Genomic DNA, 27,356 nt, shown 5'->3' on the forward strand with positions numbered 1-27,356 from the left:
TAGTAAAAAAGAATGAGTAGAAATGCAAGTCGTATAAAATATTTTGTGCTACAAGCTATATGCTAATAATTAAAATTGAAAATAAATCAGCAAAAGAAATAAAATAAAATAAAATAAAACTACTAAATATGCACCAGCTCAAAAACATCTCCGTTCAATTGTATTCAACATCACAAAAATAGTGAATTAAATCCGTGAAATGTACTGTTTGGGACGCATTGTAAGACTCAATTTTTAATTTATTCATTCCTAACAAATACCCAAAAGAACGAAAAAAGTGTCTCTTAACCTTTAAATTAATAGCAACGTCGCTTAGACGTCAATGCTAGTTTTTCTTTGACGAAGAACCGGGCTCGGTTGAGTCCGATGCCTCCCCCGGTTCTTCTTCTGACGCATCAAGCTCCAGATTTGTCGTAGTTCCATTGTCTTCTACGAATTTTGCAATTCCCTTGGTGAATATTTCGCCCTTCCCGGATAAAATGTCTTCAATTGTTATTTTAGAGTCTGAAAAGATTTTAAGATGATCAGCAATTAAATGTCGGTTTTTGCAACCAGGGCATTGGATTAGAACTGTTCCGTTGTGGTATGCCTGTTTGGACATATGATGAGTCGACCGATTCGAGCAACTATAGTAGAGTTAGCCAGATATAATAGACACTAAACGAGGAACATACACAGTACATGTGAAGGTTATTTGATACGCCGGCTTAATTTTTGCTTTTTCATCTTGTTCCTTTCGAGAAGAACTTGGTTTCACCGAGTATTTTCGACTGTGTCCTATAGGCGGCAGCTGTGGTCTCGCCGTGTAACTAGTAACAAAAGCTCTCTGAAAATAAAACGTTTGTATATTCCGTGCCGAGAAGGGCCGAGCTTGACGCAGCACGTTTGATATACGACTGAACATTTTTCCTGTGTCCACGTATTGGAACTCCCTCACTCCGTAGTGGTTTCTTCTAAGAATTGCGAACTCTTTACAGCAGCCACCAAACTGATCTGCGATCAGTTAACCGTTCTATATACAAACACGGAAACACTATATATGCACATACTGTTTATATCTAATACTATTTTTCTGATTACTTGTTGATTTTGGATGAATATGCAACGGCCTGGCAAACCCAAAATTCGGGCTCCTCGAAAAGTACGTCGTGGTGCTTCCCACACGAAACTGATTCTCTCTAACATTTCCATCTTTTAGTTCTATCCGAAAGCAAGAGACTGGAAGGAATCATGGTCCGTTTTGTCTAGTGCCATTCAGGAAATCTTTCAGAAAAATACGTCAAAACTTTCCTTCGAGGAATTGTACAGAAACGCATATACACTAGTGCTGTATAAAAATGGAGACAAACTCTACAATGGTGTTAGTGAATTAATTGCTTCGAGACTTTCTACAACTATAAAAGAAACACTCAATAATGACTGTGATGCTAAAACAATTGAGCAGAAAAACACTGCAACTAACTCTAAACAACAACTTGCATCCTGCGAGCGTTATCTTTCTGCTGTCGAAAAATGCTGGTCCGAACACACAGTAGCCATGTATATGATTGCGAGTGTTCTCAAGTACATGGACAAAACTTACTCAAAGGAAGCTGGCGAATTGCCGATCTATGATATGGGGTTGCTGCTCTTTCGTGATAATGTACTATTTAAAGAAGATAACTTGGGGCAACTGGTGATTGAAGCAGTTTTGAAGCTTGTGGAAATGGACCGCAATGACATGAGCATTAATCGACCAGTTGTTAAATCTTGTTTAGAGATGCTTATTCTCCTTCCTTCAAAGACAAAAAATCTTACCCTCTATGACTCATTCTTCACACCTTTACTCCTTGAGACGAGTCGCACATTTTACGCGGAAGAAGCGACAGAGTTTTTGGAATGTTATACTGTTCCAGAGTATTTGAAATGGCTGAATGAAAGAATTGAGCAAGAGAACAACCGGATGCGGCACTACTTGTCTACTCGCGTTGAGACACAAGTAATAGGCGTTCTTCGAGATGAGTTTTTGAGTAAACGGCTAACGGCTATTCTCGAAATGCCTTCATCCGGTCTCTGGTTTATGATTGAAAATTCACAAATTGCAGAACTAACCCAGCTATACAACAGCTTCTTAACCATCACCGAGGGTATCCCTCAACTGCGTCAATTTCTCTACAACCGTGTCATCGAAAAAGGTCGCGAGATTAATGCGAACACTGAAAGAAAATCCTCTAGTGAAACAGGCAAACCACTATCTACGACGTCCATCGCAACACAATGGGTCTCTTCTGTACTCGCATTGTGGACTAAACTTACGTCTATCCTCACCGAGTCCATGAATAATGACCGGCTCATTCACAACACCATTTCTGATGCATTTACCAGTTTCATTAATGACTGCCCCCGTTCACCAGAGTACATTTCTCTCTTCATTGACGACTATCTAAAGAAGGGTCTTCGGGGCCAATCCGAGGCAGAAGTGGAGCAGATGTTACAGAAATCTGTCACCCTTTTCCGGTTTGTTTCTGAAAAAGACGTTTTCGAGAAATACTACAAAATACACTTGGCAAAACGGTACGTTGACCATATGTTAATTGCAATGTTGGTTGTGCTAATGTTATCGCAATAGTCTACTGAACAACCGACTGAGCTCGGAAGATGTTGAGCTGGAATTGATAAGTCGACTCAAGTTAGAGGCAGGAAATGTCTTCACCTCAAAAATGGAGGGAATGCTTACCGGTATGTTGTTTGGATTTGACCATTTAACGAAAGCTCACACACATAGACATGCGGCTATCTCAAGATGCGAACAAAGAGTACAAGGACTATCTCACAGAAAACAACATTTCGGTACGCGCACAAATGCCTGCCAGTGTCTTTACATACTAATCTTACCATTTAGTCGGCCTTTGACCTCAATGTTTCTGTCCTTGCTTCCTCCTTCTGGCCTGTGGAGATGCAGCCGGAGAAGCTGAAATGTAACTTCCCTCAAGAATTAGAAGAAGCAAAGGACGTATTTACTTCGTTTTATCTTTCAAAACACAGCGGCCGACAGCTTGCATGGTACCCAACAATGGGCACTGCAGATGTCCGTGTCGCGTTCAAAAACAGAAAGCACGATTTGAATGTGTCTACCGTGGCACTTATGATTCTGCTGCATTTTGAGGATGTTGAGGCAACCGAACCCATACTCTACGAGACGCTTCGTGACCGAATCCAGATCGAAGAATCGGATTTAAAACGCAACCTGCAGTCTCTCGCATGTGCGAAATACAAGATTCTACTCAAAGAGCCCAAAGGCCGCAACATAAATCCGGGTGACAAGTTCTACTTCAACGACGCGTTCACATCCAATCTCGCACGCATTAAAATTGCTACAGTTGCTAGTGCTCGTGTGGAGAATGACCATGAACGCAAGGAAACACTGGAGAAAATTGACGAATCGCGCAAACACCAAGTGGAGGCTTGCATTGTTCGTGTCATGAAGGACAGAAAAACGTTGGACCATAACCAACTAATCGCGGAAGTGTCTCGACAACTTAGCACACGGTTTATGCCCAATCCAATGATGATAAAACGAAGAATTGAGGCATTGATTGAGCGCGAATACCTCCAACGCAATGCCGACAATTCCCGAGTCTACGAGTATCTCGCCTAGGCTTCACTTCACACACACTCCAAAACGCTGTCTCCACCATTCTCCATGCTTCACACGGCATGTTTGCATTGTAACCAGCTTTCCCATTTTCCAATCTAGCAACTCTCTCACTCCTGACCTCATGCGAACACTTTCCTCTCCTCCTACCGACCAAAGTCATATTCCGCCTATGGCTTCCTTCCCTTATGCATTCATTCCGTATGCCGTCCACTATCGCGAAGCTCTGCGGTCTGTCTCTCGCATCCTTCGGCAAATGCAACTCGACGACATCCCCTGCTCCAAGCCAATCAAATTATTAGCCGAAACGCATTCCGCACTCTAGACGAATGGGCGGACGCGTAAAAATTACCGAGCCGATTAAGCTTATGCTAGAGACATGGCTGCTGCAAGAATGGTCAGCGCGATAATTGTCTGTGTTTCGACTGTCCAGACGGAACTGGACCTGTCCCCCTAACCAAAAACAGGAAAACATTTGTAACGTTTGGACACGGAAAGCGCGTAAAAATTACATCTTTTTAGCGTTCCTAGCCTTCAATCGGTCAAGAGTTCTGCCTTTGCCGTTTCATGAGACGCGAAATAAGGTTCAGCATTCGTCATCACACGATCCGAAACGCGACACAGGCGCTTCCAGACGACCTTTCATCGGAAAGAAGCTCATCGAATTACGCAAAGAACAATGGTGAATGAAGTCATTGCTTGCCATTGTTAACCTGAAACGGTTGTCTATGGAGGGTATAAGTATGGCCGCTCCGTCCCCCGTTCACGACTTGCATTTCCCACTAGCTGAGACAACATCCACTTCAGGAAGTTACTGTCAGCACCACACAAGTCATTCGACGCTCGGAACGTCTTCATCGCTGAGTTTCATACGTCACTGGGACCCGTCCTTCACGCGATTCTCGCTAAGCCAAAGGTAGCTGAGGTTGTGTACTGCTACAATCCGATCGTATCACTAGCGCCTGGAAGGACACCGTTTTTGAAGCAATTCTTGCTTCTTCTTGCAGTAGCATCGACTGACCTTTGCAAACGTTTTTGACGTCAACCGCGACACGCCCTAGCCTCGCTCGCCAGCGCGTCTCTTCACAACAGATACGATTTCCCATCGAACGCCAGTTGAGTTTCTGCGGGGCGTTCCACGTGCATTTCGGCCCGCGTAATTCTCGCTTACACACCACCGGGGTAGAAGTTTCGGACAGATAAGCTCAGCCAGCCAGACGCAGCCTCGGAGAAATCCCTCAGTGCCGAAAAAGTTTAGAAGCGCCGATTGATCTCCGATTGTACGAGTCTCGCCGCGTCGTTTTTTTGAGCCCTGTGTACCAGCGGTGTGGACCTTTTTTTTTAACTCTGTTTCCCACCTTCCAACAACCAACACGTCTACGAGACATACTTGGTCCGTTCTGAAAAACGTTCACATAACCTGTGCCCCAAAATAAACCACTAAAGTCTTGGTACTTGTCGTCGGTGTGACCAACTTTATCTAGTTTTTGTCCCCGGAATTATTGTCTGTTGTCGTCATGTCTTTACACGCATCCTACGTCTTGCCCGCCCGGGCACCCTCTCGTAAGGGCTCTATGATCCATATGAGCAAGGATTTGCAAGAGCAAGTGACTCTGCTCGAGCAGCAGTTCTCCGTCAGCACTGAAAAGCTCAAGGAGGTGACGGACCACTTTGTGAAGGAACTCGCCAAGGGTCTGTCGAAGGAGGGGGGTTCTATCCCTATGATTCCCACCTGGGTCATCGGCTGGCCCAACGGAACCGAAAAGGGCTCGTTCTTGGCCTTGGACATGGGCGGTACCAACTTGCGTGTTTGTGAAGTCATCGTCCAAGGCGAGGGCAAGTTCGATATCATGCAAAGCAAGTACCGCATGCCCCAGGCCTTGAAGACCGGCACCAAGGAGCAACTGTTCGACTTCATTGCCGAGAGCATCAAGACGTTTGTGGACGAGAACCATCCCGACAGCAAGGAGATGCTTGACCTTGGTTTCACCTTCTCCTACCCCACCGAGCAACACGCTATCGACCACGGCAAGCTGCTCGCCTGGACCAAGGGTTTCGACATTCCCGGTGTCGAGGGCGAGAACATTGTGCCCTTTTTCAACGAAGCTCTTGCCCGCAAGGGTTGCAACAACGTCCGTCTCACCACCATCATCAATGATACCACCGGTACCTTGATCGCTTCTCGTTACGCCCACCCCACCTCTCAAATCGGTGTTATTTTCGGCACCGGCTGCAATGCCGCCTACATGGAGAAATTTGGCAACATTCCTAAGCTCGACCACCTCGACTTCGACGCCGAGATGCCCATGGCTATCAACTGCGAGTGGGGTGCCTTTGATAACGAGCACCTTGTGCTTCCTCGCACCAAGTACGACGTCGAGGTCGACGAGGAGTCTCCCCGTCCCGGCCAGCAAACATTTGAGAAGATGGTTGCCGGCTGCTACCTGGGCGACATCTTCCGTCGCGTGCTCGTCGACCTGCACAAGCAGGGCCTTATCTTCGTTGACCAAGACATTACGAAGATCGAGGATCCTCTGGCCATGGATGCCTCGGTGCTTTCTGCCATCGAGATCGATCCTTACGAGAACTTGAGCGATGTCCAGGCTCTGTTCGAGAACAACTTCAACATCTTGACCACCGAGCAGGAGCGCCAGCTCATCCGCCGCGCCGCCGAGCTCATTGGCACCCGTGCCGCCCGCCTGTCTGCCTGCGGTGTGAGTGCCCTTGTGCGCAAGGCTGAGATTGCCTCGTGCACTGTTGGTGCCGACGGCAGTGTGTTCAACCTCTATCCCCACTTCCAAGAGCGTCTTGCCGGCGCCATCGGCGAGATCCTTGGCAGCGAGCATGGCGAGAAGATCAAGGCCATTCCTGCCGAGGATGGCAGTGGTGTTGGTGCTGCTTTGATTGCCGCTCTCCAAGCCAAGGGACTCGGTCTCACCATGGCCACCCTCGAGGCTCGCACGAAGAAGTAAGGAGACAGAAGGACAGGGGGGATCGTGCAAAACTGCTGCGACCGGCCGCTGCTGCATGCAGCAGCACACACGGCCGAGTCGGTGCAGACCTAACTGCGTGCTGCCGTCGCGCGTACGGCCTCTGCAAGCCTGTGCCCGTGTCATAGAGCACTCTTTCTTTTACCACTCGTCCTCCCTCAACCATGCCGCTTTTCCAATAGACTTGTGTTTTTTTCTTTACGTTTCGTCTGTTCAGCAGTGCGACCGGGACGGGCAGAGCTGGGGCATGTGTCTCCGGCGACACAACCGCGCTTGTCGTTGTTGTCGCCGCTGCTGCTACTGCTGTCACTGTCACTGGCATTGTCATTGTCAATGGCACTGTCATTGTTACACGCACACACACACACCACCTTTTCCCGTTCCGCTCCACTTGCTCGGCTCGTCGCCTGCTCATCTTATCTACTAACGTTGCCATATTTCCTTCAGTCAGAGTGTGTTTTGCATTTGTAACCGGCTTTTGTTTTGCTGCGTGTCTTAAACAGAGTTGTTGTCTTGCTGGCCTGGTCCCCCCTCGCCGCCGACCGCTGCCCATACCCTTTTCGTCCTGTTGACCGACCCTTCGCTCCCTGCCCCCGCCGCCCTCCGTGTCTTGTCCTCGTCATGTAGCTCGAAACGACAGTGGTGCTCCGCGCACTCGCCGGTTCCCTCCTGCAGCACGAGGCTTTAACCAGGGCTACAAGCACAAACGATTGGTGGGGCAGGTGTGACGAGTGCGTGTGCAACGCTGCAGCTGTTCGTATCGCTACTCTCAGGGCCTTCGCGTCTCGAGACACGCCTTTGTCCTTGTCTTTAGACGCCCCCCCTGTGGGTGCTCCACTGCTTTAGAGAGGGGCAGCTGGCGGTAGCAGGGCCGGTCGTCTGGGATTCGTGGCCAGTGTCGCCTGTAGTGTCGCCAGTGTCGGCGTAGAGGTGGTTAGTGTGTGTGGACGCGAGCAAGTAGCAAGCAGTAGCCAGGGAGGCGGGCCCGACCGAGAGCGAAAGCGTGGAAATGGAAGCATGCAGATGCCGGTCTGCGCTGACGGGACGATGCGGCCGTCTGCAGCAATTGGGGGAGCTGTTCCTGCGACTGTTTCTGCTGCAAAGCTCTTCCCGCTATCGCCGGCCACTGACGCTGCCCAGTGACGTCTGTGTGAAGCAGCTTGAGAAAAACTGCTCCTGGAATCGGCCTGCGCTTGCGCAATCGACGATCTCCCATGCCGTAGCCGGGTCTCCGGTGCGTCACCGACTGGTGCGCGACTGTCTTTTCGTCCACACTCTCTCTGCTCACTCTGCTGCTGCTGCCGTTCACCGTCGATCACGGCCATACCGCTGCATGACGTAGTTTGTTGTCCCTCGCCGTTGCCATGGCGACTGTATTTACGTATTTGGATATAACAGCAAATAACAAAGAACAAAGTGAAAACGACAAAAAGACGACGAACATTACTCGAAACGAGGAGCATTGCTTGCGTAGTTGTGCCTGTTTTTTTTCATTGTTTTGTTCCGGGAGTTTTTTTTTTCGCTTATAAGGCCCAAGAGTTTCGAACGCAGTTGCCCTTCTAACCAGAACCAAACACCCACCAACGGACGAACTCGAGTCGAAGCTGCGTTTCCAGCCTTTGTTCGTCTTTGTGTTTCCCTGTGCCACGTCTGCTGCCTGTGCTGTTGCTGCTGCTGCTGCTTCGTTTGTTTGTTTGGTCGCCGTGCTGTTTGTTTTTGTGCCTGGATTAAGGTTACCGGTGCAAAGACTGTGAGAATCTGTCGAGTGAGTGAAGCCTGCCGGTCCGTTCGTGCATTCGTCCACCGGAGTCGTCGATTAGAGTCGACCGAGCTTGATTTGGCCCTGCTGCCGCTGCTTTCTGAGAGTTTTCGTTGCGTGTTCGACGGGCTCGGTGCTGCTGGTGCTCTACCTGCTGTGCCTGTTGTGTCGTGCTGTCTGTCCCGTGCTTTTGTTGGGCTGTGTCTGTGCTGTCCCTGCACACATACTCGTTGGCGAGTGAGTGAACTCGAGCGTCGTTGCGTGCGTGTGTGTGTCTGTTTGCGAGCGGAAACGTCTGCAAGTGCGTAGATTGCGAGTATCCAAGTGAAGTGTCTCGGGATATCGTGTGCGTGTGTGCGCCTCGTCTTCCATCTGCTGCTTTTGTTTACAAGTCCCGGTCCTGAGTGTGCATTGTTTACCGACGGCAAGGACCTACTCTGCGACCGCTAGCTGCCTGTGCTCCTACTCTCCCAAACACACTGCCTGTTCCCCTCGTGCTCCTTCTGCGGACCACTACTAGCTTTGTTGCAGACCGAACAACCCTCCTGTGATCTGGTCCTGCTTGCTACTGCTGCCCTCTGTGCCCGATCCTGCCGCACAGTGTCGTTGTGTCTATGGATTCTCCTCTGTCTTCTGTTCGTGTCCAACCTGCGCTGCAATCGCCTTCGCGCCCGCACACGGTGAAAGAAGTGCCTCCGAGCATCGCAAAAACCACCGACCTCAACCTGTTTTTTCCCAAAACGAAGAAGAACAAGAAGTCGCTTCTCATTGATCCTTTTCGCAAACCCGCCTGTCTTCCCTCTCCAGCATCCTCCCTGGCCGCTGATCTTTCAATGAACATGTGCATTGACAAGAGGTAAGCACGTCGCCTGTTGCCGCCCGCAGCAGCAGCCGCTGGCTGCTGCTGCGCGCCGCAGGACCCTGTGTGTTGCCCCGCCTACTAACCCGTTCCCCTGTTCTAGCCCCTCTTTACCCACTCCCCGACGCTCCCTGTTCCGCTCGCTCTCGTGCAGCAACGACACGCCTGTCCCTGTGGAAAAGCATTCCATTGTCGACGAGTCGCCGTCCGACGAGGCCATTGTATCTACCTTTCTGCGTCGCTCGCGGAGCAACAACTTCCCCGACGTCGAGGAGTACGCGGAGATGCTGTCTCCCACACAGCCCATGTCTCGTGCAGCCTCTCTCTTCGTCCCGAAGGGTCCAAAGGTATACTCCAAGCTGCCCCCTACCTCCTCTGCCCGCACATGCACTGTTGAACAGCTTCCCTACCGCCGTCCCATCATCTCTCGGCTGCCGACCGGCCTCTCCAAGGCAACCCGGCCGCTCTTGCGTTCGCGCTCCACATCCTCCAGTTCCATCCAAAAACGAAGAGCCCTTTCTTCCCACAATCCTCGTCAGGTCGCACTCGCCATCCAGCGCACATGCAGTGAGAGTAGCACCACCACAGTCGAGTCCCTCATCACCGATGACGGCACCATAACACCCTCTGTGGAGGCGGATGATCCGTTGGACATGGACTCGGACTTGTCGCCCTGTCTCATCGAGCTTCCGGGCAAGCGCGGCGGCATGGATTCCGCCTGGATGGATGCTCAGCCAGAGGACAGCGATATGTTGGAGGACCTGTTCCAGGCATCCCCTGTTCGCCCGCACCGTTTGGCCCATTCCACGTCCCTGCACGACGATTGCGTCCCGGACTCGCCCCTGGCCCCTGGTGCATTGCCGTATGCTCGCGAGGATGCCAACGACTACGACGATCAGGGAACTCCTCTCATGCAACGCACCCGCAGCATGTTCAACAAAAGCCCCTCGCGGCTTGGTGTTTGGAACCAGCAGCCGTTGCTGCAAATGACTCCCAAGCCGTACTCTGACACACCGCTGGGTGTTTCGACGCGGGTGGAGGATTACAAGCTGCCTTGCTTTTCGGTCAAAGAAGACTCGCTGAAGCGTATTAATCAGGAGACGCTTTTGAGCCTGCTGGACGGGCAATACAAAGACGTGTTTGATCAGTTTGTGATTATAGACTGCCGTTTTGAGTACGAGTACTCTGGTGGTCACATTGGAAGTGCCATCAACCTGAACACAAAGCAGGCAATCTACGACCACTTCTTCACAAATCCTCGCAAGAGTCGCGTTGTGCTTATTTTCCATTGCGAGCACAGTGCACACCGTGCACCTCGTTTAGCCCTGCACCTGCGCAACACCGACCGTCAGCAGAATTGCCATCGTTATCCATACCTATATTATCCTGATGTGTACATTCTGCACGGCGGCTACAAATCCTTCTTCGAAAAAAATAAAGATCGCTGTCAACCGGCTAATTATGTTTCTATGAATGACGCCTCGCACGTTATGACCTGTACGAAGGCTATGAATAATTTTAAACGGAACTCTACTTTTTTAAGGACAAAAAGCTATACCTTTGGACAACATCACACCTTCTCAAGCGTCGAGGACTCTCCGACTGCTTCCCATTCCCTTTCACGCCGTCGCCGCTATTAAACATTTTCTCTTTTTCTTTTCTTTTTCTTATTTCCTTTCTTTCGTGCTAGTGGGGACTGACGTTACTGTTCATAGACATTGTCGAATTGTTCACGCCCAGAACACACGCGTGTCCGCCCGTTTCTTCACGTCTTTTTTCTTGAATTTGAAACCTCTTTTAGTGGCTGCTGCACCGGGAGCCTAATGCGAGTTTGTATACCCGCTCATCTGCATGTACATACACATTCGTTTTGATACATGTTGTGCTCTTTATTGTCGCTGCATACAGTAATCCCCTTTTGCAAGCATTAGGTATCTTTTGGCAGCAGCAACTTGCGTTATGCCTCATTGATAATGAAACATTTTGTGCTTTTTAACAAGCTATCATGTTTTCTAGCCTTAAACATTTCCCATCAACTTTTCTTTTACACTTTCCTTTCATCAGTTTTCCCCATTTTTCTTTCTATTTCACTGAGCTGTGTTCACACCGTTTGGCTTCCACTTGTTCTGCTGAGTTGAGCCTTAAGCTCCGAGGAAAGCTTTTGTCTGATTTACGCTGACGAGCTTGCTTATTGTTTGAGCATTTCCGAATGCCAAAGGGCCATAGCATTTCCCCCAAACAAAAGAAACGGTCTTTGGAAACAACGAGCAAGGGAGGGAAGGAGTGAGCGAGGAAGGCAGGAGCAAAAAAAAAGGAAAGCAATACGAACGAGAGGATATTGGAGACAAACAGGGATTACTGCGTGCATGTGTTGGAGGAAAATAGGTATGGTTGGGTTTACGGTTTGATGATGTTATGACGCACGTCCTGTCTTCTCCTCTCCTCTCGCTCTCCCTCTTGCTCTTTCTTCTTCATATAAACGGTTTCTTGCTTTTCGTTTAACTTCACCTAGGAGTGTTTTACTCACTGTTCTCTTATTTTCTTGCTCGAGCGCGGAATATACATCCGTTTGTTTGAGCGGTGAAGAAATACTGTCTTACTGGCGCACGATTCCTTCCCCCATTGTTTACTGTTTCGCGTCTGTGAATTGTTGCTGATCCAGCTATTCTTCACTGAGTGCCTTTTCGTGTATCTCATTTTCTTTGCTCCTGAGTGAAAAATAAAAAATTATCAAAGTACGAATTTCTACAAGTACGGGGCGATTAAAGCACAAACATTACACTTCACTCTCACATATACACAAATAAACAAAACCAAAAGCAAAAATCATACACGTTAACACACAAGCATTGTCGTTCCTTCAACCGAATCGAGAATTATTATTTTTTTTAACAAGCAGTGAGCCCATGTTGGATGCGAGATACGGATGACAAGCAGGCTGGGAGGGTAGGATGCTGGATGCGATTGTGGGAATATGGATGATTCAAGAGCGTTTGACGGCACTCGGTGAGTGTCGAAAGTACTTGAGGCCGAGCCAATTGAAACTGACCCAAACTAAGGCGACTACAGTGAACATGAGCACTAGCAAGCAGGGATAATAACTCTGGATGGGGGAGCTCTTGATTTTTATTTTCGTTAGCGGTGACGTTTGTATAGTGCAGAGATATGTGTGTCTTCGCACCACATCTCAAATTGCATGATTGCATACCTTGCCATCAATGTAAATGGGTACTCGAATAAGTCCCAGTACGAAGATCATACCGAATACAAATATAGACCATGTGATTGCCAGAATGGCGTATCCCCACAACGCAGTCTTGCTCTGCGGTAAGAAGCCCATTATGGCGTAAAAAATGACAACTGCAATTCTAGAACACACCCAAGAGATTTCTGAGGCCGAGTGATTTGTTAAGGTTTTGTTTACTTGCAGCAGCTTTTCCAGGGCAGGCCGAGCTCAGCCGACAATGAACGCACAAACTTATCTAAACGAATTCGGTAAGATAACTCAAAAAACAGACATACAGGAAACGAGCAAAATGCTCACAAGTACAGCATTCTAAAACAAAGTGTGACTAATGCTTTTTCCTAACTAATAATACACTTTCGTTTTCACCCTCCCTCATATTGAAACCATTTTCGATTACCCGTATGCAACCCCGTGGAAAAGAAAAAATCTATAACAGAATCCGTTGAGAACAAGTCAAGATATACGACTTGTAGTTTTTTTTTTGCACTGTCAGCCTCAGCTGCTGCTGCCTTATCTTCGTAACAAGAGTTCCTGCACCGCTTACGACTTGATGAGGTCGAGGAAGCTGGTCTTGGAAAGCTCATTCACCTTTTGTTCACGGGCCGTACGACCTCCAGAAACGGTCTGCGCGGTCTGTTTCGCCTTGACTTGGGTGCTGCGGACAGCATTGAACAATTGCACAACACCTCGTTGTGCAATTCGACGAAGATTGCGTTCACGTTGAAGAACCTCAGGAATTTTGTCCTCGCCGTACTCAGACATCCGAGCAATCCGGCCGACATTCTCTTCACGAAGTCGTTCCCGACGTCTGAGTCGCCGAAGCTTGTTGGCCTTCCGAGCTTCTCGGTCTTGATGTAAAACTTTCCGTGACTTTTTTGACAAACTCAAAATAGGAGTTTCCTCTTCGTTTTCGGCACCAGCCGGCGCGTTCAAAATCTCTGCAATTCCGTCTGCAAACGTCGATGTTTGTTTTTCTTCCCCGTCATCAGAACTCATCTCTTCGTCGAAACTGTCGTTGCTGTCCAAATCCTCCAATTCGGAGCCTGAAGAAGACGCCACGTCTTCAGTTTCTGCCGTTTCCTGCACATAGGGCTTGCTCTCCACATCCTCCGTCGCGACAATCTCAATGTCCTGCGGCTGGCCTTTTCTCTTTGCAGTCTTTGGTGCCATGGCTGTAGAGAGGAGTCAGCGTAGCAAGCCCGTAAGGTCGTGAGCGCGGCGGAGCTCGTTGGAGAGCGGTATCGTGTATAAGGATGAACTGTAGTGTAACTCTCCGTAGTGCACGAAAGGGCACGGTAATCCAAGGTGTCGTTATTCAGTATAACGCTTTGCAATGAAGTGCACTGTTACGCTGTGCTGTGCAGTGTGGTGCAGTGAAGTTTTACGTATCGCTAAGTAGAATAGCGCACGTCGTTGCTCCCCGTTACGGTTCGTTCCTCCTCTCTGTCTCTCGTTATCCGTTTAGCGAGATCTATCACCCCCTCGCTCCCTCCCCCATGCGCTCCCCCCCCTCGTTCTCGCTCGCTTTCCTAGGGAGATTCGTCTGTCCTTCCGAGTCTTAATGAGGCTCTGCCTCGTACTAACGAAAATTGACAGTAAACTTGTTCTGTAGAAGTAGCTAAATCTTGCAAATGGCAGATTTTGCCTTTGTAGCAGGTCTTTCGGATGATTGGCTAGTAGAATCTGCAAATCCGCAAAAAGAGGAATTTGTTGACGCACCTCATTTCGAAGATACTGTTATGTCTATGGGAAACATTGTAGACGAATTTTCTCGGAAAAGAGATTTTTTCGTAGACTCATTAAACAATGAATTGACGCATTCGAGGTCTCCCAGCTCGCCAGTGTCTCCTACGTCGGGATTCTCGTTGTCGTTAAAACGAAAGTTTGAGCCTCCAGCAAATGCTGGGCCTCCCAGCAGTGAGCTACGACCAGACGCACTTGTACAACAAGACGGTGTCTTGGAACCTTTTAAGTACATACCCCACATCCACCCTCTTCGCGCTAAATATGCTCCTGTCATCCGGTCTATTTATCCCAATTTACGTCTTGATGGCCGGGAATTGCTCCCCATGTGTGTGTTCCCAAACGATATCTCACTGGCTGTCCGGGAAGAACAGCCGCAACCAGCCTGGCACTCCTTCCTGCTTCCTCAGGGCGATGGGAAACCGGACCTGTTTGCTACTTGCATTGTCTTTTGGATTCCGCTGTCCGCCGCAGAGACGCAGATATTCGACAGACGGTTTCGTGAATGGTACTCGCTGTACCTTTCCTCGGAACAAAAAGAAATGTCGATTTCCCTGCGTGACAAAATTGTTGCTGAAAAAATAACGCTATCGTCTCTGCTTTCAGATCTCCCGTTTGCAGAGTCGCCAAACAACCGCCAAGACTTGAACCGTGCGATTGCCAGTTGCGAGGAACGCATCCAAGCGTTTACGAGTATGATGTGTGATCTTTACCAAGGCGCTATGCCAAGTCTCGAAGAGCTTACATCTATGGGAGTTTCGTGTTGGAAACCGCATGCCGTCGGCATCGTCGGTCGGCATCCAAACATGCAAACGTTCTACCGTGATTGGTTGCGTTTAGTAATTGCACCTATGCTACAGCTAGAACATGCTCCGCCGTTTGACGACTGGCTGCCACTGGAACGATTTGTGCACAATTTGTGTGTGGACATTCCTCAGCAGCTTGATCGTGACTCGTTAAAACTCGAAGTCGAGGTTGGAAATGCACATCTTTTTACTCGCATTTCGACGTCCTTTGATGTGCATGACTTTGGCGACGTGGACCTTTATCCACTTGTGCATGCACTCAGCGTGGAAAAAATAGTTGTCTTGTTTGAGGCAGCTACACAGGAAAAGAACATAGTGTTTCTTTCCCAGTGTCCCTCTATCCTTTACAGCGCCTCGCGTGCTCTATTAAGTCTTTTGTTCCCTCTCCACTGGCAGGGATTGTATCTTCCTGTGCTTCCTAAGCGTCTGTTTTCAGTTATGGATAACTCACGACCATTCATTGTGGGCATTCAGCCTGATGGTACCTCAACCTCGATATCGTTTCCCTTTCTTACTTGTAATCTTGATGAGGATCACATCACTGTTCCGCCCTCATTGCACTTGCAAAGCATTCCATACAGATATAAAAAAAAGCTACTGTATCTCCTCTCTATGTCAGCACCCATGAAGGGTGTAAAGCGTGGCATTCCCCGATCAAGTTTGGAAGCGTACCCCTATGGAACGATGCCAATTTCAAATCATTTACTAAGCAATGTCCAAAAATCAAGCAAAATATCCATTCTCGTTGGGGAACATTCCAGCGTGTTTCGCAAAAACGACCCCAGTCCGCAGGCGCCTGTTTTCCACGCCTTTGGTACGGAGCAACTGAGGAATCTTCCGCAGCGTCAAATGTTTACTCATCTATCTACCACTCATATGCGGAAGTCGTCTCTATTAGACCGCGCTTCCATCGTCTCCCACAAAAGATTTCGCCTTTCTGCTCACAAAAGTTTTGACCGGTTCATGAACAAGTCTGACAGCCTGACGCTTGTTCCTCGTCAACCCACTCCCTTGCCTGACAATGCCTACTTTAACGAGTACTATGTGCCAGGGAGAGCAACGCCGTCTATAACGGGTTTTACCTCCCTGGCCCCGTCTACGATTTACGATGCAAATAGAGGTTTAGGAAACATTGGAGATACCCAGCAGTTCACGGATGAGCAAGGAAACACGTGGATAGAAGGTCACTGTTTTAACCTCCAACGGTTTAATGGCGAAGCAAAAATTTGTGCTATTTCTAAAGAGCCCTTAGATGTGGCTTACTATCAATGCATGGCTTGTGGTTTAACCGTGTCGCAGCAATCACTTTCAGAAGTTTACCTTCCTTGCGAGTCTTCGTCTTTTGATTCTGACAAGATTCGAGCCTCCTTTCTTCGTTTTTTTACAAATGTTTTTCTAAACTTCAGACGCTACATCATGCCAGATAAAGCATCTGGAAAGCCAAAATTTTTAATAGATGAGTTCTGTCGTCACGTACCGCATGATCTCACAGAGTACATTCGAACGTTGTCTCAAACAGCCGCCTTTGACGCGCTCGTCCAGTATCGACTTACGCATAGTATTACAGATCCAGAAATTGCTTTTTTTGATCGGCTACTCGATGCAAAGCGGAATAAGAACAAATTCCGTTTATTTAGACGAAAAACACCCAATTACTTACATGCAACGTGGGCTGTATCAGCTTCGCAACACATTGTTCGTGTCCCTGTAAATAAGGACATGAATGATGATGCAAAACAGCTACATATAACCAGAGGCATCCCATTCATTTTTGACGAAAACCTTGCACCCAACTCATGAAACCGCTCCTAGAGTTTGATGAAAAATTACAATTTTATTCTTTTTTTTCAAATGAATATGTTGTCGTTTGTTTCCTTAAACGAAAAGAAACAAAGTCCATAAGGCTGTGGTTCGTACGCAATTCTAAGTACGTTGAAGCTGCCCGAATTGCTGGTAGAACGTAAAGAGAGTTGGGGGGATTATTTGTGTTGGAAGCAGTCTGTAGAAGACTACTGGTACATGCTAGTGGAACGAGAGAAGCATGGCACAGTACCAGTGCGTTGGTAAGACATGTTTGTAATAGCAACTACTAGCTTGATATGCGGTAGGCCAGCTTCCGGACAACTTCAAATGTGAGAAGCGTCACCGAACTAGCAGGAATTGTGCGAATAAAGTTTGTACCCATTCCCGCATAGTACTTTTTCCAGCCCTCTGATCGCCAGATATCGCGAATTAGTAAGGCCATTGAATTATGTGTCGGAGCATCTAGGCTTTGTAGTCGTGTCCGGAGTACTTCGTGAGGATAAGTGACCGCAGATGCGGCAATTTTGGATAGGGAAGCGGCTGAAATAATTCCAAGATACTGATGGTCTTCACCAGCGAGGACTAGAAACTTATCCTTGAAGTATTCGTACAACGGAAACTGGAGGCCGACATGCAGTGTTCCAAATAAAGAGGGCATCAGCCCACGGTAAAAAGCAGCCATACCTTCATATTTATAGATTTTGTAAAATGCATCAAAGGTGCTGTTGTAACGTGGCGCACATGCGGGACCAGTTGGAGCGAGAAGAGGCTTTTTGAATTCTGTAAGGTTTTGACGCCTCCATGCCCAAAACCTTGGCATTCTCCATTTTGCTGACGGCGTATCCATTTGCAAATTTCGAAATTGAATTTTTGTCGCGGCTTCGGCAGCAACGCGTCTTAACGTCTGTAAATCCGGATGTTCCTGGGTGATGAGTCGCGTCTTTACAACCCATATAGGATTGGTGAGGCTGACACTGGCTGCACCGGCAACCATTGCACATGCGATTTGGTACGGTTGAAAAGGTGAACCCTTTTGCGTGTCTTCTTGGGCGGCATCCTTACCAACGGACGAGGTACAGGCTTTCGATCGATGTTCGGAAAAAAAAACCCGTTTACATTTTTCATACACACTGAAGTAAATTGCCCAGCTAGGGAAATAACCCAGCATTAACGGTCCTACACCTCTGTAAAGGCCACGAATGCCTTCCCGTTGCCATATTTTAAACATAAGCACTGAAGGTTAGTTAGAGTTTGAGCAACAAAGGTCATAAAAGGAGCGAAAGCAAAAGCAGAAAACTCATTGTAAACTCATAGTCATACGAAATAACTAAGAGACAGATTGCTCTGGTCCAATATCCTCAATCGATAACACATACCAAAAGTGTTACGTATAGCATGTCCTCTTTTTTTGGAGACAGGAGAAATGTTGCCCTTTTGAGCTTGTTGACGAGTTTTCACAACATCCAGAGGAGCAACAAACAGTGACGAAGCAATCCCAGCGACTCCTCCTGCTACTGCATTTATCGTGGTATCTAGCATTAAGGCAACTCAATTGCCCTTCTAACAAATCAAAGTTGTCCCCAACTACAAGAATTTGTCAATCCTAACCGAACCGACGGAGTTCAGCGGAAAACAAGAAGAAGAACACGAAGTTGTGTGTGACGGTGAGTGATAGACCTGGAATGGCCGTTATTGCTGCCTGAATAGAGCAGCCAGTGCCCTTTTGAATTCTCAACAATTGGAGATAGCCAAACTATCAGTAAAGATTATGGTGGGAGTATGCCCTACGCGCAGCGTGCAACACCAAGGTTTAGCGGGGTCCGGGCCAAAAATTGTGGAGCAGGCGCGATTTGAACTCGGGTAGTCGGTGTTGCTGCGCGGGGAAGTGTTTTTTATCCTGTTTAGAGTTGAGTAAGGTTTATGCAGGCGAGGTTATTTAAAAAAGTGAACAAAACTAGGATTGAAGCAGAGCACAATTCCTGACTAATGAAATGGATTCTGTAGAGTAGCTAGCGGGTTGGAGACGATACAAACTTGACAGGGATTTGAGTCCTTGTACTTAAATTCTTCGATTAGCTGATGTCTAAATAACCCATCTCATACTCAAAACAAAAAGAGCTATTTATGGTCACAATTCGCAGAGGTAGATTGGATAGGACAATATTTTCTAAGTGCTTTAATTGAGAAGAACTTCGTAAGAAACGCTTTTTTTTTTAGTACTAAACGAAGTGAACACAGTGTTGCATCGAGATATATAGCAAAGACCATTCAGTTGACTTAAGCGAGACACTTGAGTCTACGACTTTTGCAGGACTTCGGTTAGATAATAGCAAAGGTTCGCGCGTCATAAACCCGCCAATCGAGCCCCATTTTAACAAATATTCGTGAATGAATTGCCTGCTCATAGTATGTTATTGACTGCGACGAAACTTTGTCACTTACCTGAAAGTCGCGACTTTTGATAAACGCACAATCGACTCGATAAAGTCCTATCTGTAAGAAGGCGCATCTTTCTCTTTTTCTTATGTTCTAGACCAAATAAGCTTTATTTTTTTTTACGAATTCTGCAGCACCTAGATTCATGTTAAAAGCAATCACTATTTTTAGTACAGCATTATCTTGCATAGAAAACAGTTCAAACACCCGACAAGTAAGAGTACACAAAGGAACACGCTGCACACACCAATTGCTGAGTGTAAAAGGAGTGATAAATACCAGGACGTAAAAATAAACTGTTACTGTGTTTCCACAAGCATGACTATGAATACTACTACTCTCATATACACTCTTTTATTAGTAAAAATAAGAACAAATAAAAATCGTTTTCCTTGGTTGTTCTGAAACTGTTTAGAGCCATATTCTACAAGTACCTTACAAAGAGTTGCCCGAATTACGATTCTTGCAAAAAACGATATCAAGTCTTGTTAGAGACAGTATATTTTGTCTAAGACTTCAACACGTCAAGGTTGAACAATCACAAGTACGAAATTTGATTTCTCTTGTTCTTCTTTAAGAAACTGTAGTATTATGTCTAGAAAGTGGGTATTAATTCAAGTAAATACAACTCTTAATAAGACTCGGTGAATATAATCTATTAAAAACTAGAACAAAACGTGAGCACTTGTAGTCTAGTGGTTATGATTTCTGCTTTACAACATAGATTGAAAACGCAGACGGTCCCAGGTTCGATCCCTGGTAAGTGCATCGTTTTTGCCTTTGCTAGCAAACGCCGCAACAATTAGCAGGAGTACCCGTGAACAAAAACCATTCATGAAAATATTGATTAGCCGTATCTGTAAATAAAGTAAGGTAGAGGAGGGAGTTCGATATGTCAGATTGTTATTTTCCCTTAAACACTTGGAGGCTTCTAATGTTCCAGTAAGCCTCGGTAAAGTTCTTTGGTGAATTAGCGACGAAAGAGGTGCAGGTGGAGGGGCAGCCGAAAAGGTCATACACGCTATCGGCACCAGCCCAATCACCACAAAATGTAAGATCAAAAACGATACGTTGGGACTGGAAATTTGTGTCAATATCGCAATACGTGTTGGGGAAATCAGCGTCTGGATAACCCCAGTCATGAGGCTGGGGATTGGCTGTGTATATGTCAGGAGGGGTACTGTTACGGGGGAAAAACCATGCACGAATTCCCTCAGAACGCCAGTCCAACGCGAAAATACCGCCCCCATTTTGATTAAAACCACTGCCATAGGAAAGCGACGACAGGGACGACACGCCGCAACCAGCGTTCGAGCCTTGGTCAGGTGCATATACATAACAATCCAATGCTTGATTAGTTCCGGTTTGGAAGCGCTTGGCATCCTTCATGGTGCATCCGTCCTTGGTATGCAGGGTGAATTGATTCGCAGCCTGACGATTCACACCCTCCAAAATATCAATTTCACCACCGTTTGGCCAGTCATCACCAAGCATCCAGAATGCAGGCCATGTTCCACAGCCAAACGGCATATGGACAAGATCAAGAATAACAAGCACCTGGTTGTAGTAGTCGTTAGACTGAATACGAACGGACGGCCGTCCAGCCGTGACGTTGTGTGTGCTGTCGGAACGAATGATGACATTCGTGCTGTTCGCAGAAAGCAAACCTAAGGATTGACTAACGTTGCGAGGAAGATAATCCACGAAACCATGTGTAGGATCAGTGATGTTTTGAAACTCAAAGCCATCGAAAAAGTTGGTGCCCGAGTAGTTTCGAACAAGAGTGTACTGGCGCTTCTTGTACGAGGGATGCTTGTTCCGTTCGCGAGCCTGATGGCCAAACACACCGCCCAAAACACCTCCCACGATGCAACATATGGCAACGATGATACCAGCAAGAATGCACTTTTTTTTCTTAGTGAACCACTTCTTCGGTGGTTCATCGGCTTCGACAGGCAACGCTTCGTCAGCCAAATCTTTGACTGCTGGTGGAGTAGGTGTGTTGAGTGTTTCAGACGAAGGGTACACGGGGACGTTGTCAACAAACACAGCGGCCTCCTCCTTCGTCGGTGTAGGAGAAGTAACTTCCTTCATGATGGAGTCCTAGAGATACCAGTATATGCAAAGATAAAAAAAAAGAAAAAAGAGATACAGAAAGAAGAGTGAGAAAAGCTAAAATGAATGCTCAGCAAGAGATGTGTTTTGAAGATAGACAGATCAACACAGATTCAGTAGAGCGATGGAGCAAATGATGAGTGAGCAAAATATGTAAGAGAGCGAATAAATGTAGGAAAAAAGATAGGAAGAAAGTGTGAGAGAGAGTGAGAGAGAGAGAAAAGCAAATGATTAGAGCCAACAAGTGTCAACGTATGAAAACAAAAGCAAATGAAAAAGTGTTGTAATGACGCCTTGAGGAGGAGATAGGGAACAAAGTCGAAAAAGAAAGCGTTCAGTGTTCGTAAAGGACGGACAAAAATGGGTTGCTACAGTAAATGAAGAGGTCGTGAATGTGTTCACGATGTAAACGTACAGAAAAACTCAGTCAGCACTGAATAGACGAGTATGCCATAAAGGAAATGGACATGACACGGTTGGGGTGTGTTGTGCGTCTATGCTGGTAGAGGACAGGTTTTGTGCAGGTCAGTAGAGGCCGTCTAGTCGCTTCGAAATTCGACGCATTTAAGGTTTTACACGCTGCGCCGCAAACGTACATATGAGGTAATTAGCAACGCAATTGTCCAATAATTCCATAGAGAATGGTTCGTGTGCGCAAATGCGGGGCTGCTCTCAGCCAATCAACGCTACAAGAAACGCACAAAGCGACAAATGTATGACGTACTCAGCCGCTCGGACAAACAGCTCACCACGCCAGTCACCAATTGTCACACTAGCCGACACTAACGAAATTAAGCTTTAAGCTTTCTACGCGTCGCGTCCCGCCGACGTACTGCAACCGCTCGGTGTTGATTTTCAAAACTCAAACTCATTATTCGTATGGTGCTGTAATACTTGGAATTGTGCATATGCACCACGTACACACAAGACGTACCGTAAATGTATATAAGAGAACGTTAGTGCCGGCCAGTCAGCGGCCGAAACAAGCCAGCCGACCGGCAACTGAAGGAACGATCGAGATCAAAATGCTTAAGGATGAGTCAAGTAGCCGACACCAGAGTAGCTGATGCGTTGGACCTTGACGTCAGCGTCAGTGACGGCTTGGGGTTGGGGAACGACACCGGAAGCCTTGGAGTAGCGAGTGATGGTGCCAAAGAGGTTAGGGTTGTCGAGGGAGTGGATGATGAAGCTGGTCTCGGCGTTGTCGTCCACCTTAAGTTGGGCCTTCAGAGCCTCAGGGTTGGACTTGGCGGTGTATTCGACATAGAGGACCTGGTCGTCAGTCTTGGGGTTGGCACCGTCACCAGACTTGTCGATGAAACCACCGACAACCTCGTAGTTCATGAGTTGAAGAGGCTCGGCCAAGGGCTCAGTGGCACCAGAGAGGTAACCAGCGAAGTCCAGGAAGCGGTCAGACTTCTTGTGCTTGTTCTCGAGGATGTCCTTGCTGCCGTAGAGCTCCAAACCCCAGACGAACTCAGGGTTCTCGTTGTCGGTGGCAAAGTAGTAGCATTGAGTAAAGGGCTCGTTCTTGACGGCGTGCTCGTTAACAGCGCTCAAGTACTTGAGGATGTTCTTGCCCTCGCCGGCCTTGCCGACAATTTTAGCAATGTAAACGTGAGTCTTAGGGTCGTAAGTGGGATAAGCCATGTTGATTCGTTGAGTACCGCTTCTGTGTCGAGTGTGGTTGGCGAAAATGACGACCCACCGAGACTTTATATGACTGCCTAAAGTCACGTGATCTTACGAGTACGGATCACGATGGAACATTCTATGGAAGGCTAATCGCAGATAGCCGATGCAGCAGCCAACCGCGGTTGTCGCTGCTGCTATCCAGGAATCGGCGACAAACCTTATGACGTCGCTTCAGGGATGTCCGACAAGGGGAGAGGGAGTTTCACCGAGACGTTACAAACTGCAGCGAGCTAAACGCACTAGCTCTTTAAAAACTCGTTAAAAAGTTTACGGATGATCTACTGTTGCTCTATAATACACTATTCCGGTTAGCGCATTGGACGGCAGACACGCCAAAAGACGGGGGATCCCGTCCCCTACGTCACGAAACGCGAAACCTGGGGGCCACACGCGCTCGTTATTGCCAGAGCTTAATTCAATGCGCGCTGGTTCAGAGGTGCCAAACACATGTTATCGTCTACGACACGCTAGGCCGCCCGTACTCAGCACCACATGTCTCGGTCTCCTTCAGCGGTTTCACGCAGACACGGAATGGTCCGCGATGATTATGAGCTGCAATCGTTGGACGAACACGCTACGGACACAATGGTGCCGGTGGAGGCGCCGTCGTTGCCGCCTAAAGACGAATTCCTGCGTTCGCCTATTTCCCAGCCATTGGCACCGGCTCCTCCGTTAACAAGAAGACAGAAGCGCAACGTTGCACTTTTACTACTGCTGTGTAAGTTTTCACGCGCTCTAAACTCACCGGTCGACTGTTTTTTTCCCGAACTCTCCTAACAAACATGGAAACTAGACCTGTTGCAGGGCGTGCCGATGGGCCTTGTACAAGGCAGCATACCGTATCTGCTGCGTCCACATTCGACATACGCCGAGCTAGCCGTATTTTCGCTGGCTTCATACCCATACAGCCTTAAAGTGCTGTGGAGTCCCATCGTCGACACCTTTTATTTTCGCAAGTTTGGACGGAGAAAAACATGGATTGTGCCGTGTATACTACTAATTTCTCTCGCAATGTTTCTCCTTTCTTTCTGCGTGGAGGACTGGATCGAACACAGCTCGGAACACATTCACGCGTTCACATTCTGGAGCTTCATGCTCGTTTTCCTGTGTGCGACACAGGACATTGCAGTGGACGGCTGGTCCTTGAATATGCTGGAGCCCGAACAAATTAATTATGCCTCTACGGCGCAATCTGTCGGCCTTAATACAGGCTTTTTCCTCTCATTCACCGTTCTGCTCGTTCTCATGTCCCCCGTCTCTTCCAAGCTTCTCCCCACCATTGCAAAACCCAATGTCGGACTCGTGACACTGTCTGGCTATTTGCGCTTCTGGTCCGTTGTTGCCTTCGTCGCATCTATTCTCGTTTGTGTCGTGGACGAACAGGCTTCTGTGACCATTGAAGACGTTAGGAGCATCTGGGCCTCTATTTTCCGGGTCTTTTCCATTAAAAGTATGTACTCAAACGTGCCAGCTGTGTCCATACACATGATGCTTTTCTGTCTCGTTCCATTGTTAACTCAAATCCAGACATGCGCCACTACTCTGTATTCCTATTACTGTGCAAGCTTGGCTTCGTCGCCAACGAAACGCTCACGTTTCTCAAGCTCTCTGAAAAGGGACTGAGCAATGCACTGCTCTCCATCATTATTCTTATCGATTTCCCCATAAGTTTAGCGCTTGGAGTATATATCGGTCGAGCAAGCCAACACAGGCCCTTGTCGAAATGGCTTCTGGGCTACCGCTTGCGCATCTTCGCCAACGCTTTTAACGTCCTGCTAATGTTTCTCCTAACCCATACCACTATTAACGTTTATTCCTTCTTCGTCATTCTGTTCTGCTACTTGTTCAGCTCCTCTGTCGGCACCATCCAGTTCGTCGCGATTGGTGTCTTTCACAGCCAAATCTCAGACCCTTTTATTGGGGGCACGTATATGACCATTCTCAATACATTGAGCAACCTGGGTGGCACCTGGCCCAAATACATGCTGCTCAAGGCAGCCAATGCAATGACCGTTTCCTTCTGTTCCGTATCTAGTGAGCTTTCGTGTGCGACAGACGACTCGAAAGCTCAGTGTGTTGCACAGGGTGGCACCTGCATTATGAGGAGTGACGGTTACTATTCCATTTCCGTCGTAGGTATTTTGACAGCAACCATCCTCCTCTACACCGTTATTCTCCCCATCTTGCGCAAGCTGGAGAAGGCGCCACGTTCCTCTTGGGCTGTTGCGCCCACGTCGGCTAACGTGTAGGCGCGGCACTGTATGCTTCTTTGGAGGGTGTTTCCGTAACAGCACTCCTGACTAATTCACCAATCCTCGTATTCGCTAAGACTTACTTACACACTCTAGCACTCGCCAAGCCTTTATTATACTCCAAAATGCGGCTTACGTCTTCTGTTCTTTCGTTGTTCAGAACGAGTTACGATTAATGATAAAAATTATCTCTGCTAGTTTCCTCAGTGATCGAGTGTCGAAGCACCCGCCGAATCAATGGCGTCCATCTCGCTCACGCTGAGCATACGGTAGCGAAATCGCATCGGCAGTTCTTCGCGACTAAAAAAGAAATCGCGTGTGACGGATGCAGGCTTCGAAGCCTGAGATCTAGCACTGGCAGAAAAGCTGGGAGGCAAAGGGACCTTGGAGGCCGGGTGAACAAATCGCTCTGGAGAGCTTCCTGCGGGAAAAATTGTTAACATTATATTTTTCCGGTTCTGATCGGTTCTTACGAATAAAATGACGACAAAAACGAATTAGTGGGGTTCTTCCCATACTGTTCGGTCAAAAAGATACAGCTGGTACCAACAAGCAGCATCCCTCTTTTACCCAAGTTCGAGCCCACTGCCCCCACACATGAGTCATTTTTGGTGGAGCGGGGGTGCAGGGGCTCGTTGGAGTTCGATACATCTCGTTAAACGATACTGACGTATGTCATCCACATGACACAACCCTGAAGCGTCGTCCCAAGTAGGGTAGGGTTGTCACCAACAACAGTCACGTCCAGCGGAAAAAATAACAACCATGTTAATGCCACTTACCTTGAACCTAACACCTTTGGAAAATGGTTAGAGGACCCAAAAAGCATCTTAAGCGTGTTGCCGCTCCCAGCCACTGGCTTTTGGACAAGCTTTCGGGCACTTACGCCCCCAAGCCTTCTCCTGGTCCCCACAAGGCTCGCGACTGTCTTCCTTTGATTGTTTTTCTCCGTAACCGTCTCAAGTATGCCTTGAACGGTCGCGAGGTGAAGGCCATCTTGATGCAACGTTTGGTCAAGGTCGACGGTAAGGTCCGCACCGACGCTACCTTCCCTGCTGGTTTCATGGACGTCATCAGCATCGAGAAGACTGGCGAGCACTTCCGTCTCGTCTACGACATCAAGGGTCGCTTCACCGTCCACCGCATCACTGCCGAGGAGGCCAAGTACAAGTTGTGCAAGGTCAAGCGCGTCCAACTCGGTGCCAAGGGTGTTCCCTTTGTCGTTACCCACGATGGCCGTACCATCCGTTACCCCGACCCTCTTATCAAGGTCAACGACACCGTCAAGTTGAACTTGGAGAACAACAAGATTGAGTCTTTCGTCAAGTTCGACACCTCCTCCATGGTTATGGTCACTGGTGGTCGTAACATGGGTCGTGTTGGTGTTGTTACTCACCGTGAGCGTCATGAGGGTTCCTTCGAGATTGTTCACATCAAGGACGCTTTGGACCGTGAGTTTGCTACTCGTTTGTCCAACGTTTTCGTTATTGGCGAGGCCGGTAAGGCCTGGATTTCTCTTCCCAAGGGCAAGGGTGTCAAGCTTAGCATTGCTGAGGAGCGTGACCGCAGACGCGCTCTTAAGGGACTTGCTTAAAAACATCAATGTATCTTCATTTTCGTGGGCATTTTGTGAAGTGGAATGAAAGTCATGTGGAATGTTGAACGTGTTGAGGAAGGGGTTGTTCAGTAGTTGTTTGACTGGTCGGTATAGGACGGTTTGTGTTTTCGCGTGGCATGTATCGTGCGTGTTCTGTAAGGTTTAGGCGGACCATTAGAGTTACGAGTGGGTGCATGGTAGGGCTCCTGTGAGGCCGTTTTGTACTCGTGTTAGCTTGCATGAAACGCCTGTTCGTCACCACGGCTACACGTTTTCTGGATTCCGTGTATGACAGTGCGAATTGGCGCCGTAACGTAGGGAAAAGCGTATATATGCCCTTCTCTCTCACTTTTACTTACTACTTCCCATTATCCTTCAAACCGCATATAAGCTTGTGCGGGGTTCTCGCTTAACGTCTTT

At 47.9% G+C, this 27,356-nt stretch overlaps 13 protein-coding genes and 1 non-coding gene across 14 annotated transcripts; 7 read left to right on the plus strand and 7 right to left on the minus strand.

The window, feature by feature from the left end:
* Window positions 1–13: 13 nt before the first annotated feature.
* Window positions 14–1,139, minus strand: SJAG_04336 (TIM23 translocase complex subunit Tim15). Its single transcript, XM_002175412.2, has 3 exons — window positions 1,050–1,139; window positions 675–988; window positions 14–626 (listed from the first exon to the last, which is right to left on the minus strand). The coding sequence occupies exons 2-3, from the start codon at window positions 902–904 to the stop codon at window positions 326–328; spliced, it is 531 nt and encodes a 176-aa protein (XP_002175448.1). The 5' UTR covers window positions 905–988; window positions 1,050–1,139; the 3' UTR covers window positions 14–325.
* On the plus strand, window positions 263–4,425 carry SJAG_04335 (Cullin 3). The gene is made up of 5 exons (XM_002175411.2): window positions 263–1,141; window positions 1,199–2,553; window positions 2,609–2,718; window positions 2,765–2,829; window positions 2,882–4,425. The coding sequence occupies exons 1-5, from the start codon at window positions 1,094–1,096 to the stop codon at window positions 3,635–3,637; spliced, it is 2,334 nt and encodes a 777-aa protein (XP_002175447.2). The 5' UTR covers window positions 263–1,093; the 3' UTR covers window positions 3,638–4,425.
* On the plus strand, window positions 4,365–7,070 carry SJAG_04334 (hexokinase 1). The gene has a single exon (XM_002175410.2). The coding sequence runs from the start codon at window positions 5,152–5,154 to the stop codon at window positions 6,604–6,606; it is 1,455 nt and encodes a 484-aa protein (XP_002175446.1). The 5' UTR covers window positions 4,365–5,151; the 3' UTR covers window positions 6,607–7,070.
* Window positions 7,071–8,040: 970 nt separating this feature from the next.
* Window positions 8,041–13,835, plus strand: SJAG_04332 (M phase inducer phosphatase Cdc25). Its single transcript, XM_002175409.2, has 2 exons — window positions 8,041–9,239; window positions 9,346–13,835. Exons 1-2 carry the CDS (start codon window positions 8,998–9,000, stop codon window positions 10,880–10,882), a joined length of 1,779 nt encoding a protein of 592 aa, XP_002175445.1. The 5' UTR covers window positions 8,041–8,997; the 3' UTR covers window positions 10,883–13,835.
* Window positions 12,074–12,661, minus strand: SJAG_06383 (hypothetical protein). Its single transcript, XM_011050713.1, has 2 exons — window positions 12,451–12,661; window positions 12,074–12,360 (listed from the first exon to the last, which is right to left on the minus strand). Exons 1-2 carry the CDS (start codon window positions 12,580–12,582, stop codon window positions 12,226–12,228), a joined length of 267 nt encoding a protein of 88 aa, XP_011049015.1. The 5' UTR covers window positions 12,583–12,661; the 3' UTR covers window positions 12,074–12,225.
* SJAG_04330 (rRNA processing protein Rrp15) lies at window positions 12,776–13,690 on the minus strand. Its single transcript, XM_002175408.2, has one exon. It carries the CDS (start codon window positions 13,657–13,659, stop codon window positions 13,030–13,032), a length of 630 nt encoding a protein of 209 aa, XP_002175444.1. The 5' UTR covers window positions 13,660–13,690; the 3' UTR covers window positions 12,776–13,029.
* Window positions 13,836–13,969: 134 nt separating the features above from the next.
* On the plus strand, window positions 13,970–16,903 carry SJAG_04329 (hypothetical protein). Its single transcript, XM_002175407.2, has one exon. It carries the CDS (start codon window positions 14,121–14,123, stop codon window positions 16,836–16,838), a length of 2,718 nt encoding a protein of 905 aa, XP_002175443.1. The 5' UTR covers window positions 13,970–14,120; the 3' UTR covers window positions 16,839–16,903.
* SJAG_04328 (NAD transporter) lies at window positions 16,829–18,613 on the minus strand. Its single transcript, XM_002175406.2, has 2 exons — window positions 18,218–18,613; window positions 16,829–18,074 (listed from the first exon to the last, which is right to left on the minus strand). The coding sequence occupies exons 1-2, from the start codon at window positions 18,378–18,380 to the stop codon at window positions 17,128–17,130; spliced, it is 1,110 nt and encodes a 369-aa protein (XP_002175442.1). The 5' UTR covers window positions 18,381–18,613; the 3' UTR covers window positions 16,829–17,127.
* Window positions 18,614–19,870: 1,257 nt separating this feature from the next.
* Window positions 19,871–21,948, minus strand: SJAG_04327 (glycosyl hydrolase family 16). The gene has a single exon (XM_002175405.2). It carries the CDS (start codon window positions 21,369–21,371, stop codon window positions 20,181–20,183), a length of 1,191 nt encoding a protein of 396 aa, XP_002175441.1. The 5' UTR covers window positions 21,372–21,948; the 3' UTR covers window positions 19,871–20,180.
* On the plus strand, window positions 19,959–20,045 carry SJAG_16183. The gene has a single exon. It is a non-coding gene; the product is annotated as a tRNA-Val (tRNA).
* Window positions 21,949–22,238: 290 nt separating the features above from the next.
* SJAG_04326 (hypothetical protein) lies at window positions 22,239–23,081 on the minus strand. Its single transcript, XM_002175404.2, has one exon. It carries the CDS (start codon window positions 23,040–23,042, stop codon window positions 22,422–22,424), a length of 621 nt encoding a protein of 206 aa, XP_002175440.1. The 5' UTR covers window positions 23,043–23,081; the 3' UTR covers window positions 22,239–22,421.
* Window positions 23,082–23,618: 537 nt separating this feature from the next.
* Window positions 23,619–25,336, plus strand: SJAG_04325 (acetyl-CoA transporter; the record flags this gene model as incomplete). The annotated part of the gene is made up of 3 exons (XM_002175403.1): window positions 23,619–23,805; window positions 23,881–24,537; window positions 24,615–25,336. The coding sequence occupies 3 exons, from the start codon at window positions 23,619–23,621 to the stop codon at window positions 25,334–25,336; spliced, it is 1,566 nt and encodes a 521-aa protein (XP_002175439.1).
* Window positions 23,985–25,933, minus strand: SJAG_06382 (hypothetical protein). The gene is made up of 2 exons (XM_011050712.1): window positions 25,813–25,933; window positions 23,985–25,760 (listed from the first exon to the last, which is right to left on the minus strand). Exons 1-2 carry the CDS (start codon window positions 25,853–25,855, stop codon window positions 25,543–25,545), a joined length of 261 nt encoding a protein of 86 aa, XP_011049014.1. The 5' UTR covers window positions 25,856–25,933; the 3' UTR covers window positions 23,985–25,542.
* A 151-nt stretch (window positions 25,934–26,084) lies between these two features.
* On the plus strand, window positions 26,085–26,964 carry SJAG_04324 (40S ribosomal protein S4). Its single transcript, XM_002175402.2, has one exon. It carries the CDS (start codon window positions 26,145–26,147, stop codon window positions 26,931–26,933), a length of 789 nt encoding a protein of 262 aa, XP_002175438.1. The 5' UTR covers window positions 26,085–26,144; the 3' UTR covers window positions 26,934–26,964.
* Window positions 26,965–27,356: the final 392 nt, after the last annotated feature.

This window comes from Schizosaccharomyces japonicus (assembly GCF_000149845.2).
Source record: "Schizosaccharomyces japonicus yFS275 unplaced genomic scaffold supercont5.2, whole genome shotgun sequence".
In the NCBI taxonomy this organism is placed as follows: domain Eukaryota; kingdom Fungi; phylum Ascomycota; class Schizosaccharomycetes; order Schizosaccharomycetales; family Schizosaccharomycetaceae; genus Schizosaccharomyces; species Schizosaccharomyces japonicus.

Bases quoted from the DNA above. Each gene is read 5' to 3' on its own strand.
- SJAG_04336 (XM_002175412.2), bottom strand. From the start codon at position 904: ATGTTCAGTCGTATATCAAACGTGCTGCGTCAAGCTCGGCCCTTCTCG. The intron at 627-674 runs GTATGTTCCTCG...ACTCTACTATAG, and splicing joins ATAACCTTCACATGTACTGT to TTGCTCGAATCGGTCGACTC.
- SJAG_04335 (XM_002175411.2), top strand. From the start codon at position 1,094: ATGAATATGCAACGGCCTGGCAAACCCAAAATTCGGGCTCCTCGAAAA. The intron at 1,142-1,198 runs GTACGTCGTGGT...TCCATCTTTTAG, and splicing joins AAATTCGGGCTCCTCGAAAA to TTCTATCCGAAAGCAAGAGA. The intron at 2,554-2,608 runs GTACGTTGACCA...TTATCGCAATAG, and splicing joins AAAATACACTTGGCAAAACG to TCTACTGAACAACCGACTGA.
- SJAG_04334 (XM_002175410.2), top strand. From the start codon at position 5,152: ATGTCTTTACACGCATCCTACGTCTTGCCCGCCCGGGCACCCTCTCGT.
- SJAG_04332 (XM_002175409.2), top strand. From the start codon at position 8,998: ATGGATTCTCCTCTGTCTTCTGTTCGTGTCCAACCTGCGCTGCAATCG. The intron at 9,240-9,345 runs GTAAGCACGTCG...CCCCTGTTCTAG, and splicing joins AACATGTGCATTGACAAGAG to CCCCTCTTTACCCACTCCCC.
- SJAG_06383 (XM_011050713.1), bottom strand. From the start codon at position 12,582: ATGGGCTTCTTACCGCAGAGCAAGACTGCGTTGTGGGGATACGCCATT. The intron at 12,361-12,450 runs GTATGCAATCAT...ATAAAAATCAAG, and splicing joins CCATTTACATTGATGGCAAG to AGCTCCCCCATCCAGAGTTA.
- SJAG_04330 (XM_002175408.2), bottom strand. From the start codon at position 13,659: ATGGCACCAAAGACTGCAAAGAGAAAAGGCCAGCCGCAGGACATTGAG.
- SJAG_04329 (XM_002175407.2), top strand. From the start codon at position 14,121: ATGGCAGATTTTGCCTTTGTAGCAGGTCTTTCGGATGATTGGCTAGTA.
- SJAG_04328 (XM_002175406.2), bottom strand. From the start codon at position 18,380: ATGCTAGATACCACGATAAATGCAGTAGCAGGAGGAGTCGCTGGGATT. The intron at 18,075-18,217 runs GTATGTGTTATC...ACTAACCTTCAG, and splicing joins TGCTATACGTAACACTTTTG to TGCTTATGTTTAAAATATGG.
- SJAG_04327 (XM_002175405.2), bottom strand. From the start codon at position 21,371: ATGAAGGAAGTTACTTCTCCTACACCGACGAAGGAGGAGGCCGCTGTG.
- SJAG_04326 (XM_002175404.2), bottom strand. From the start codon at position 23,042: ATGGCTTATCCCACTTACGACCCTAAGACTCACGTTTACATTGCTAAA.
- SJAG_06382 (XM_011050712.1), bottom strand. From the start codon at position 25,855: ATGGGAAGAACCCCACTAATTCGTTTTTGTCGTCATTTTATTC. The intron at 25,761-25,812 runs GTAAGAACCGAT...TTTTTCCCGCAG, and splicing joins TTTTTGTCGTCATTTTATTC to GAAGCTCTCCAGAGCGATTT.
- SJAG_04324 (XM_002175402.2), top strand. From the start codon at position 26,145: ATGGTTAGAGGACCCAAAAAGCATCTTAAGCGTGTTGCCGCTCCCAGC.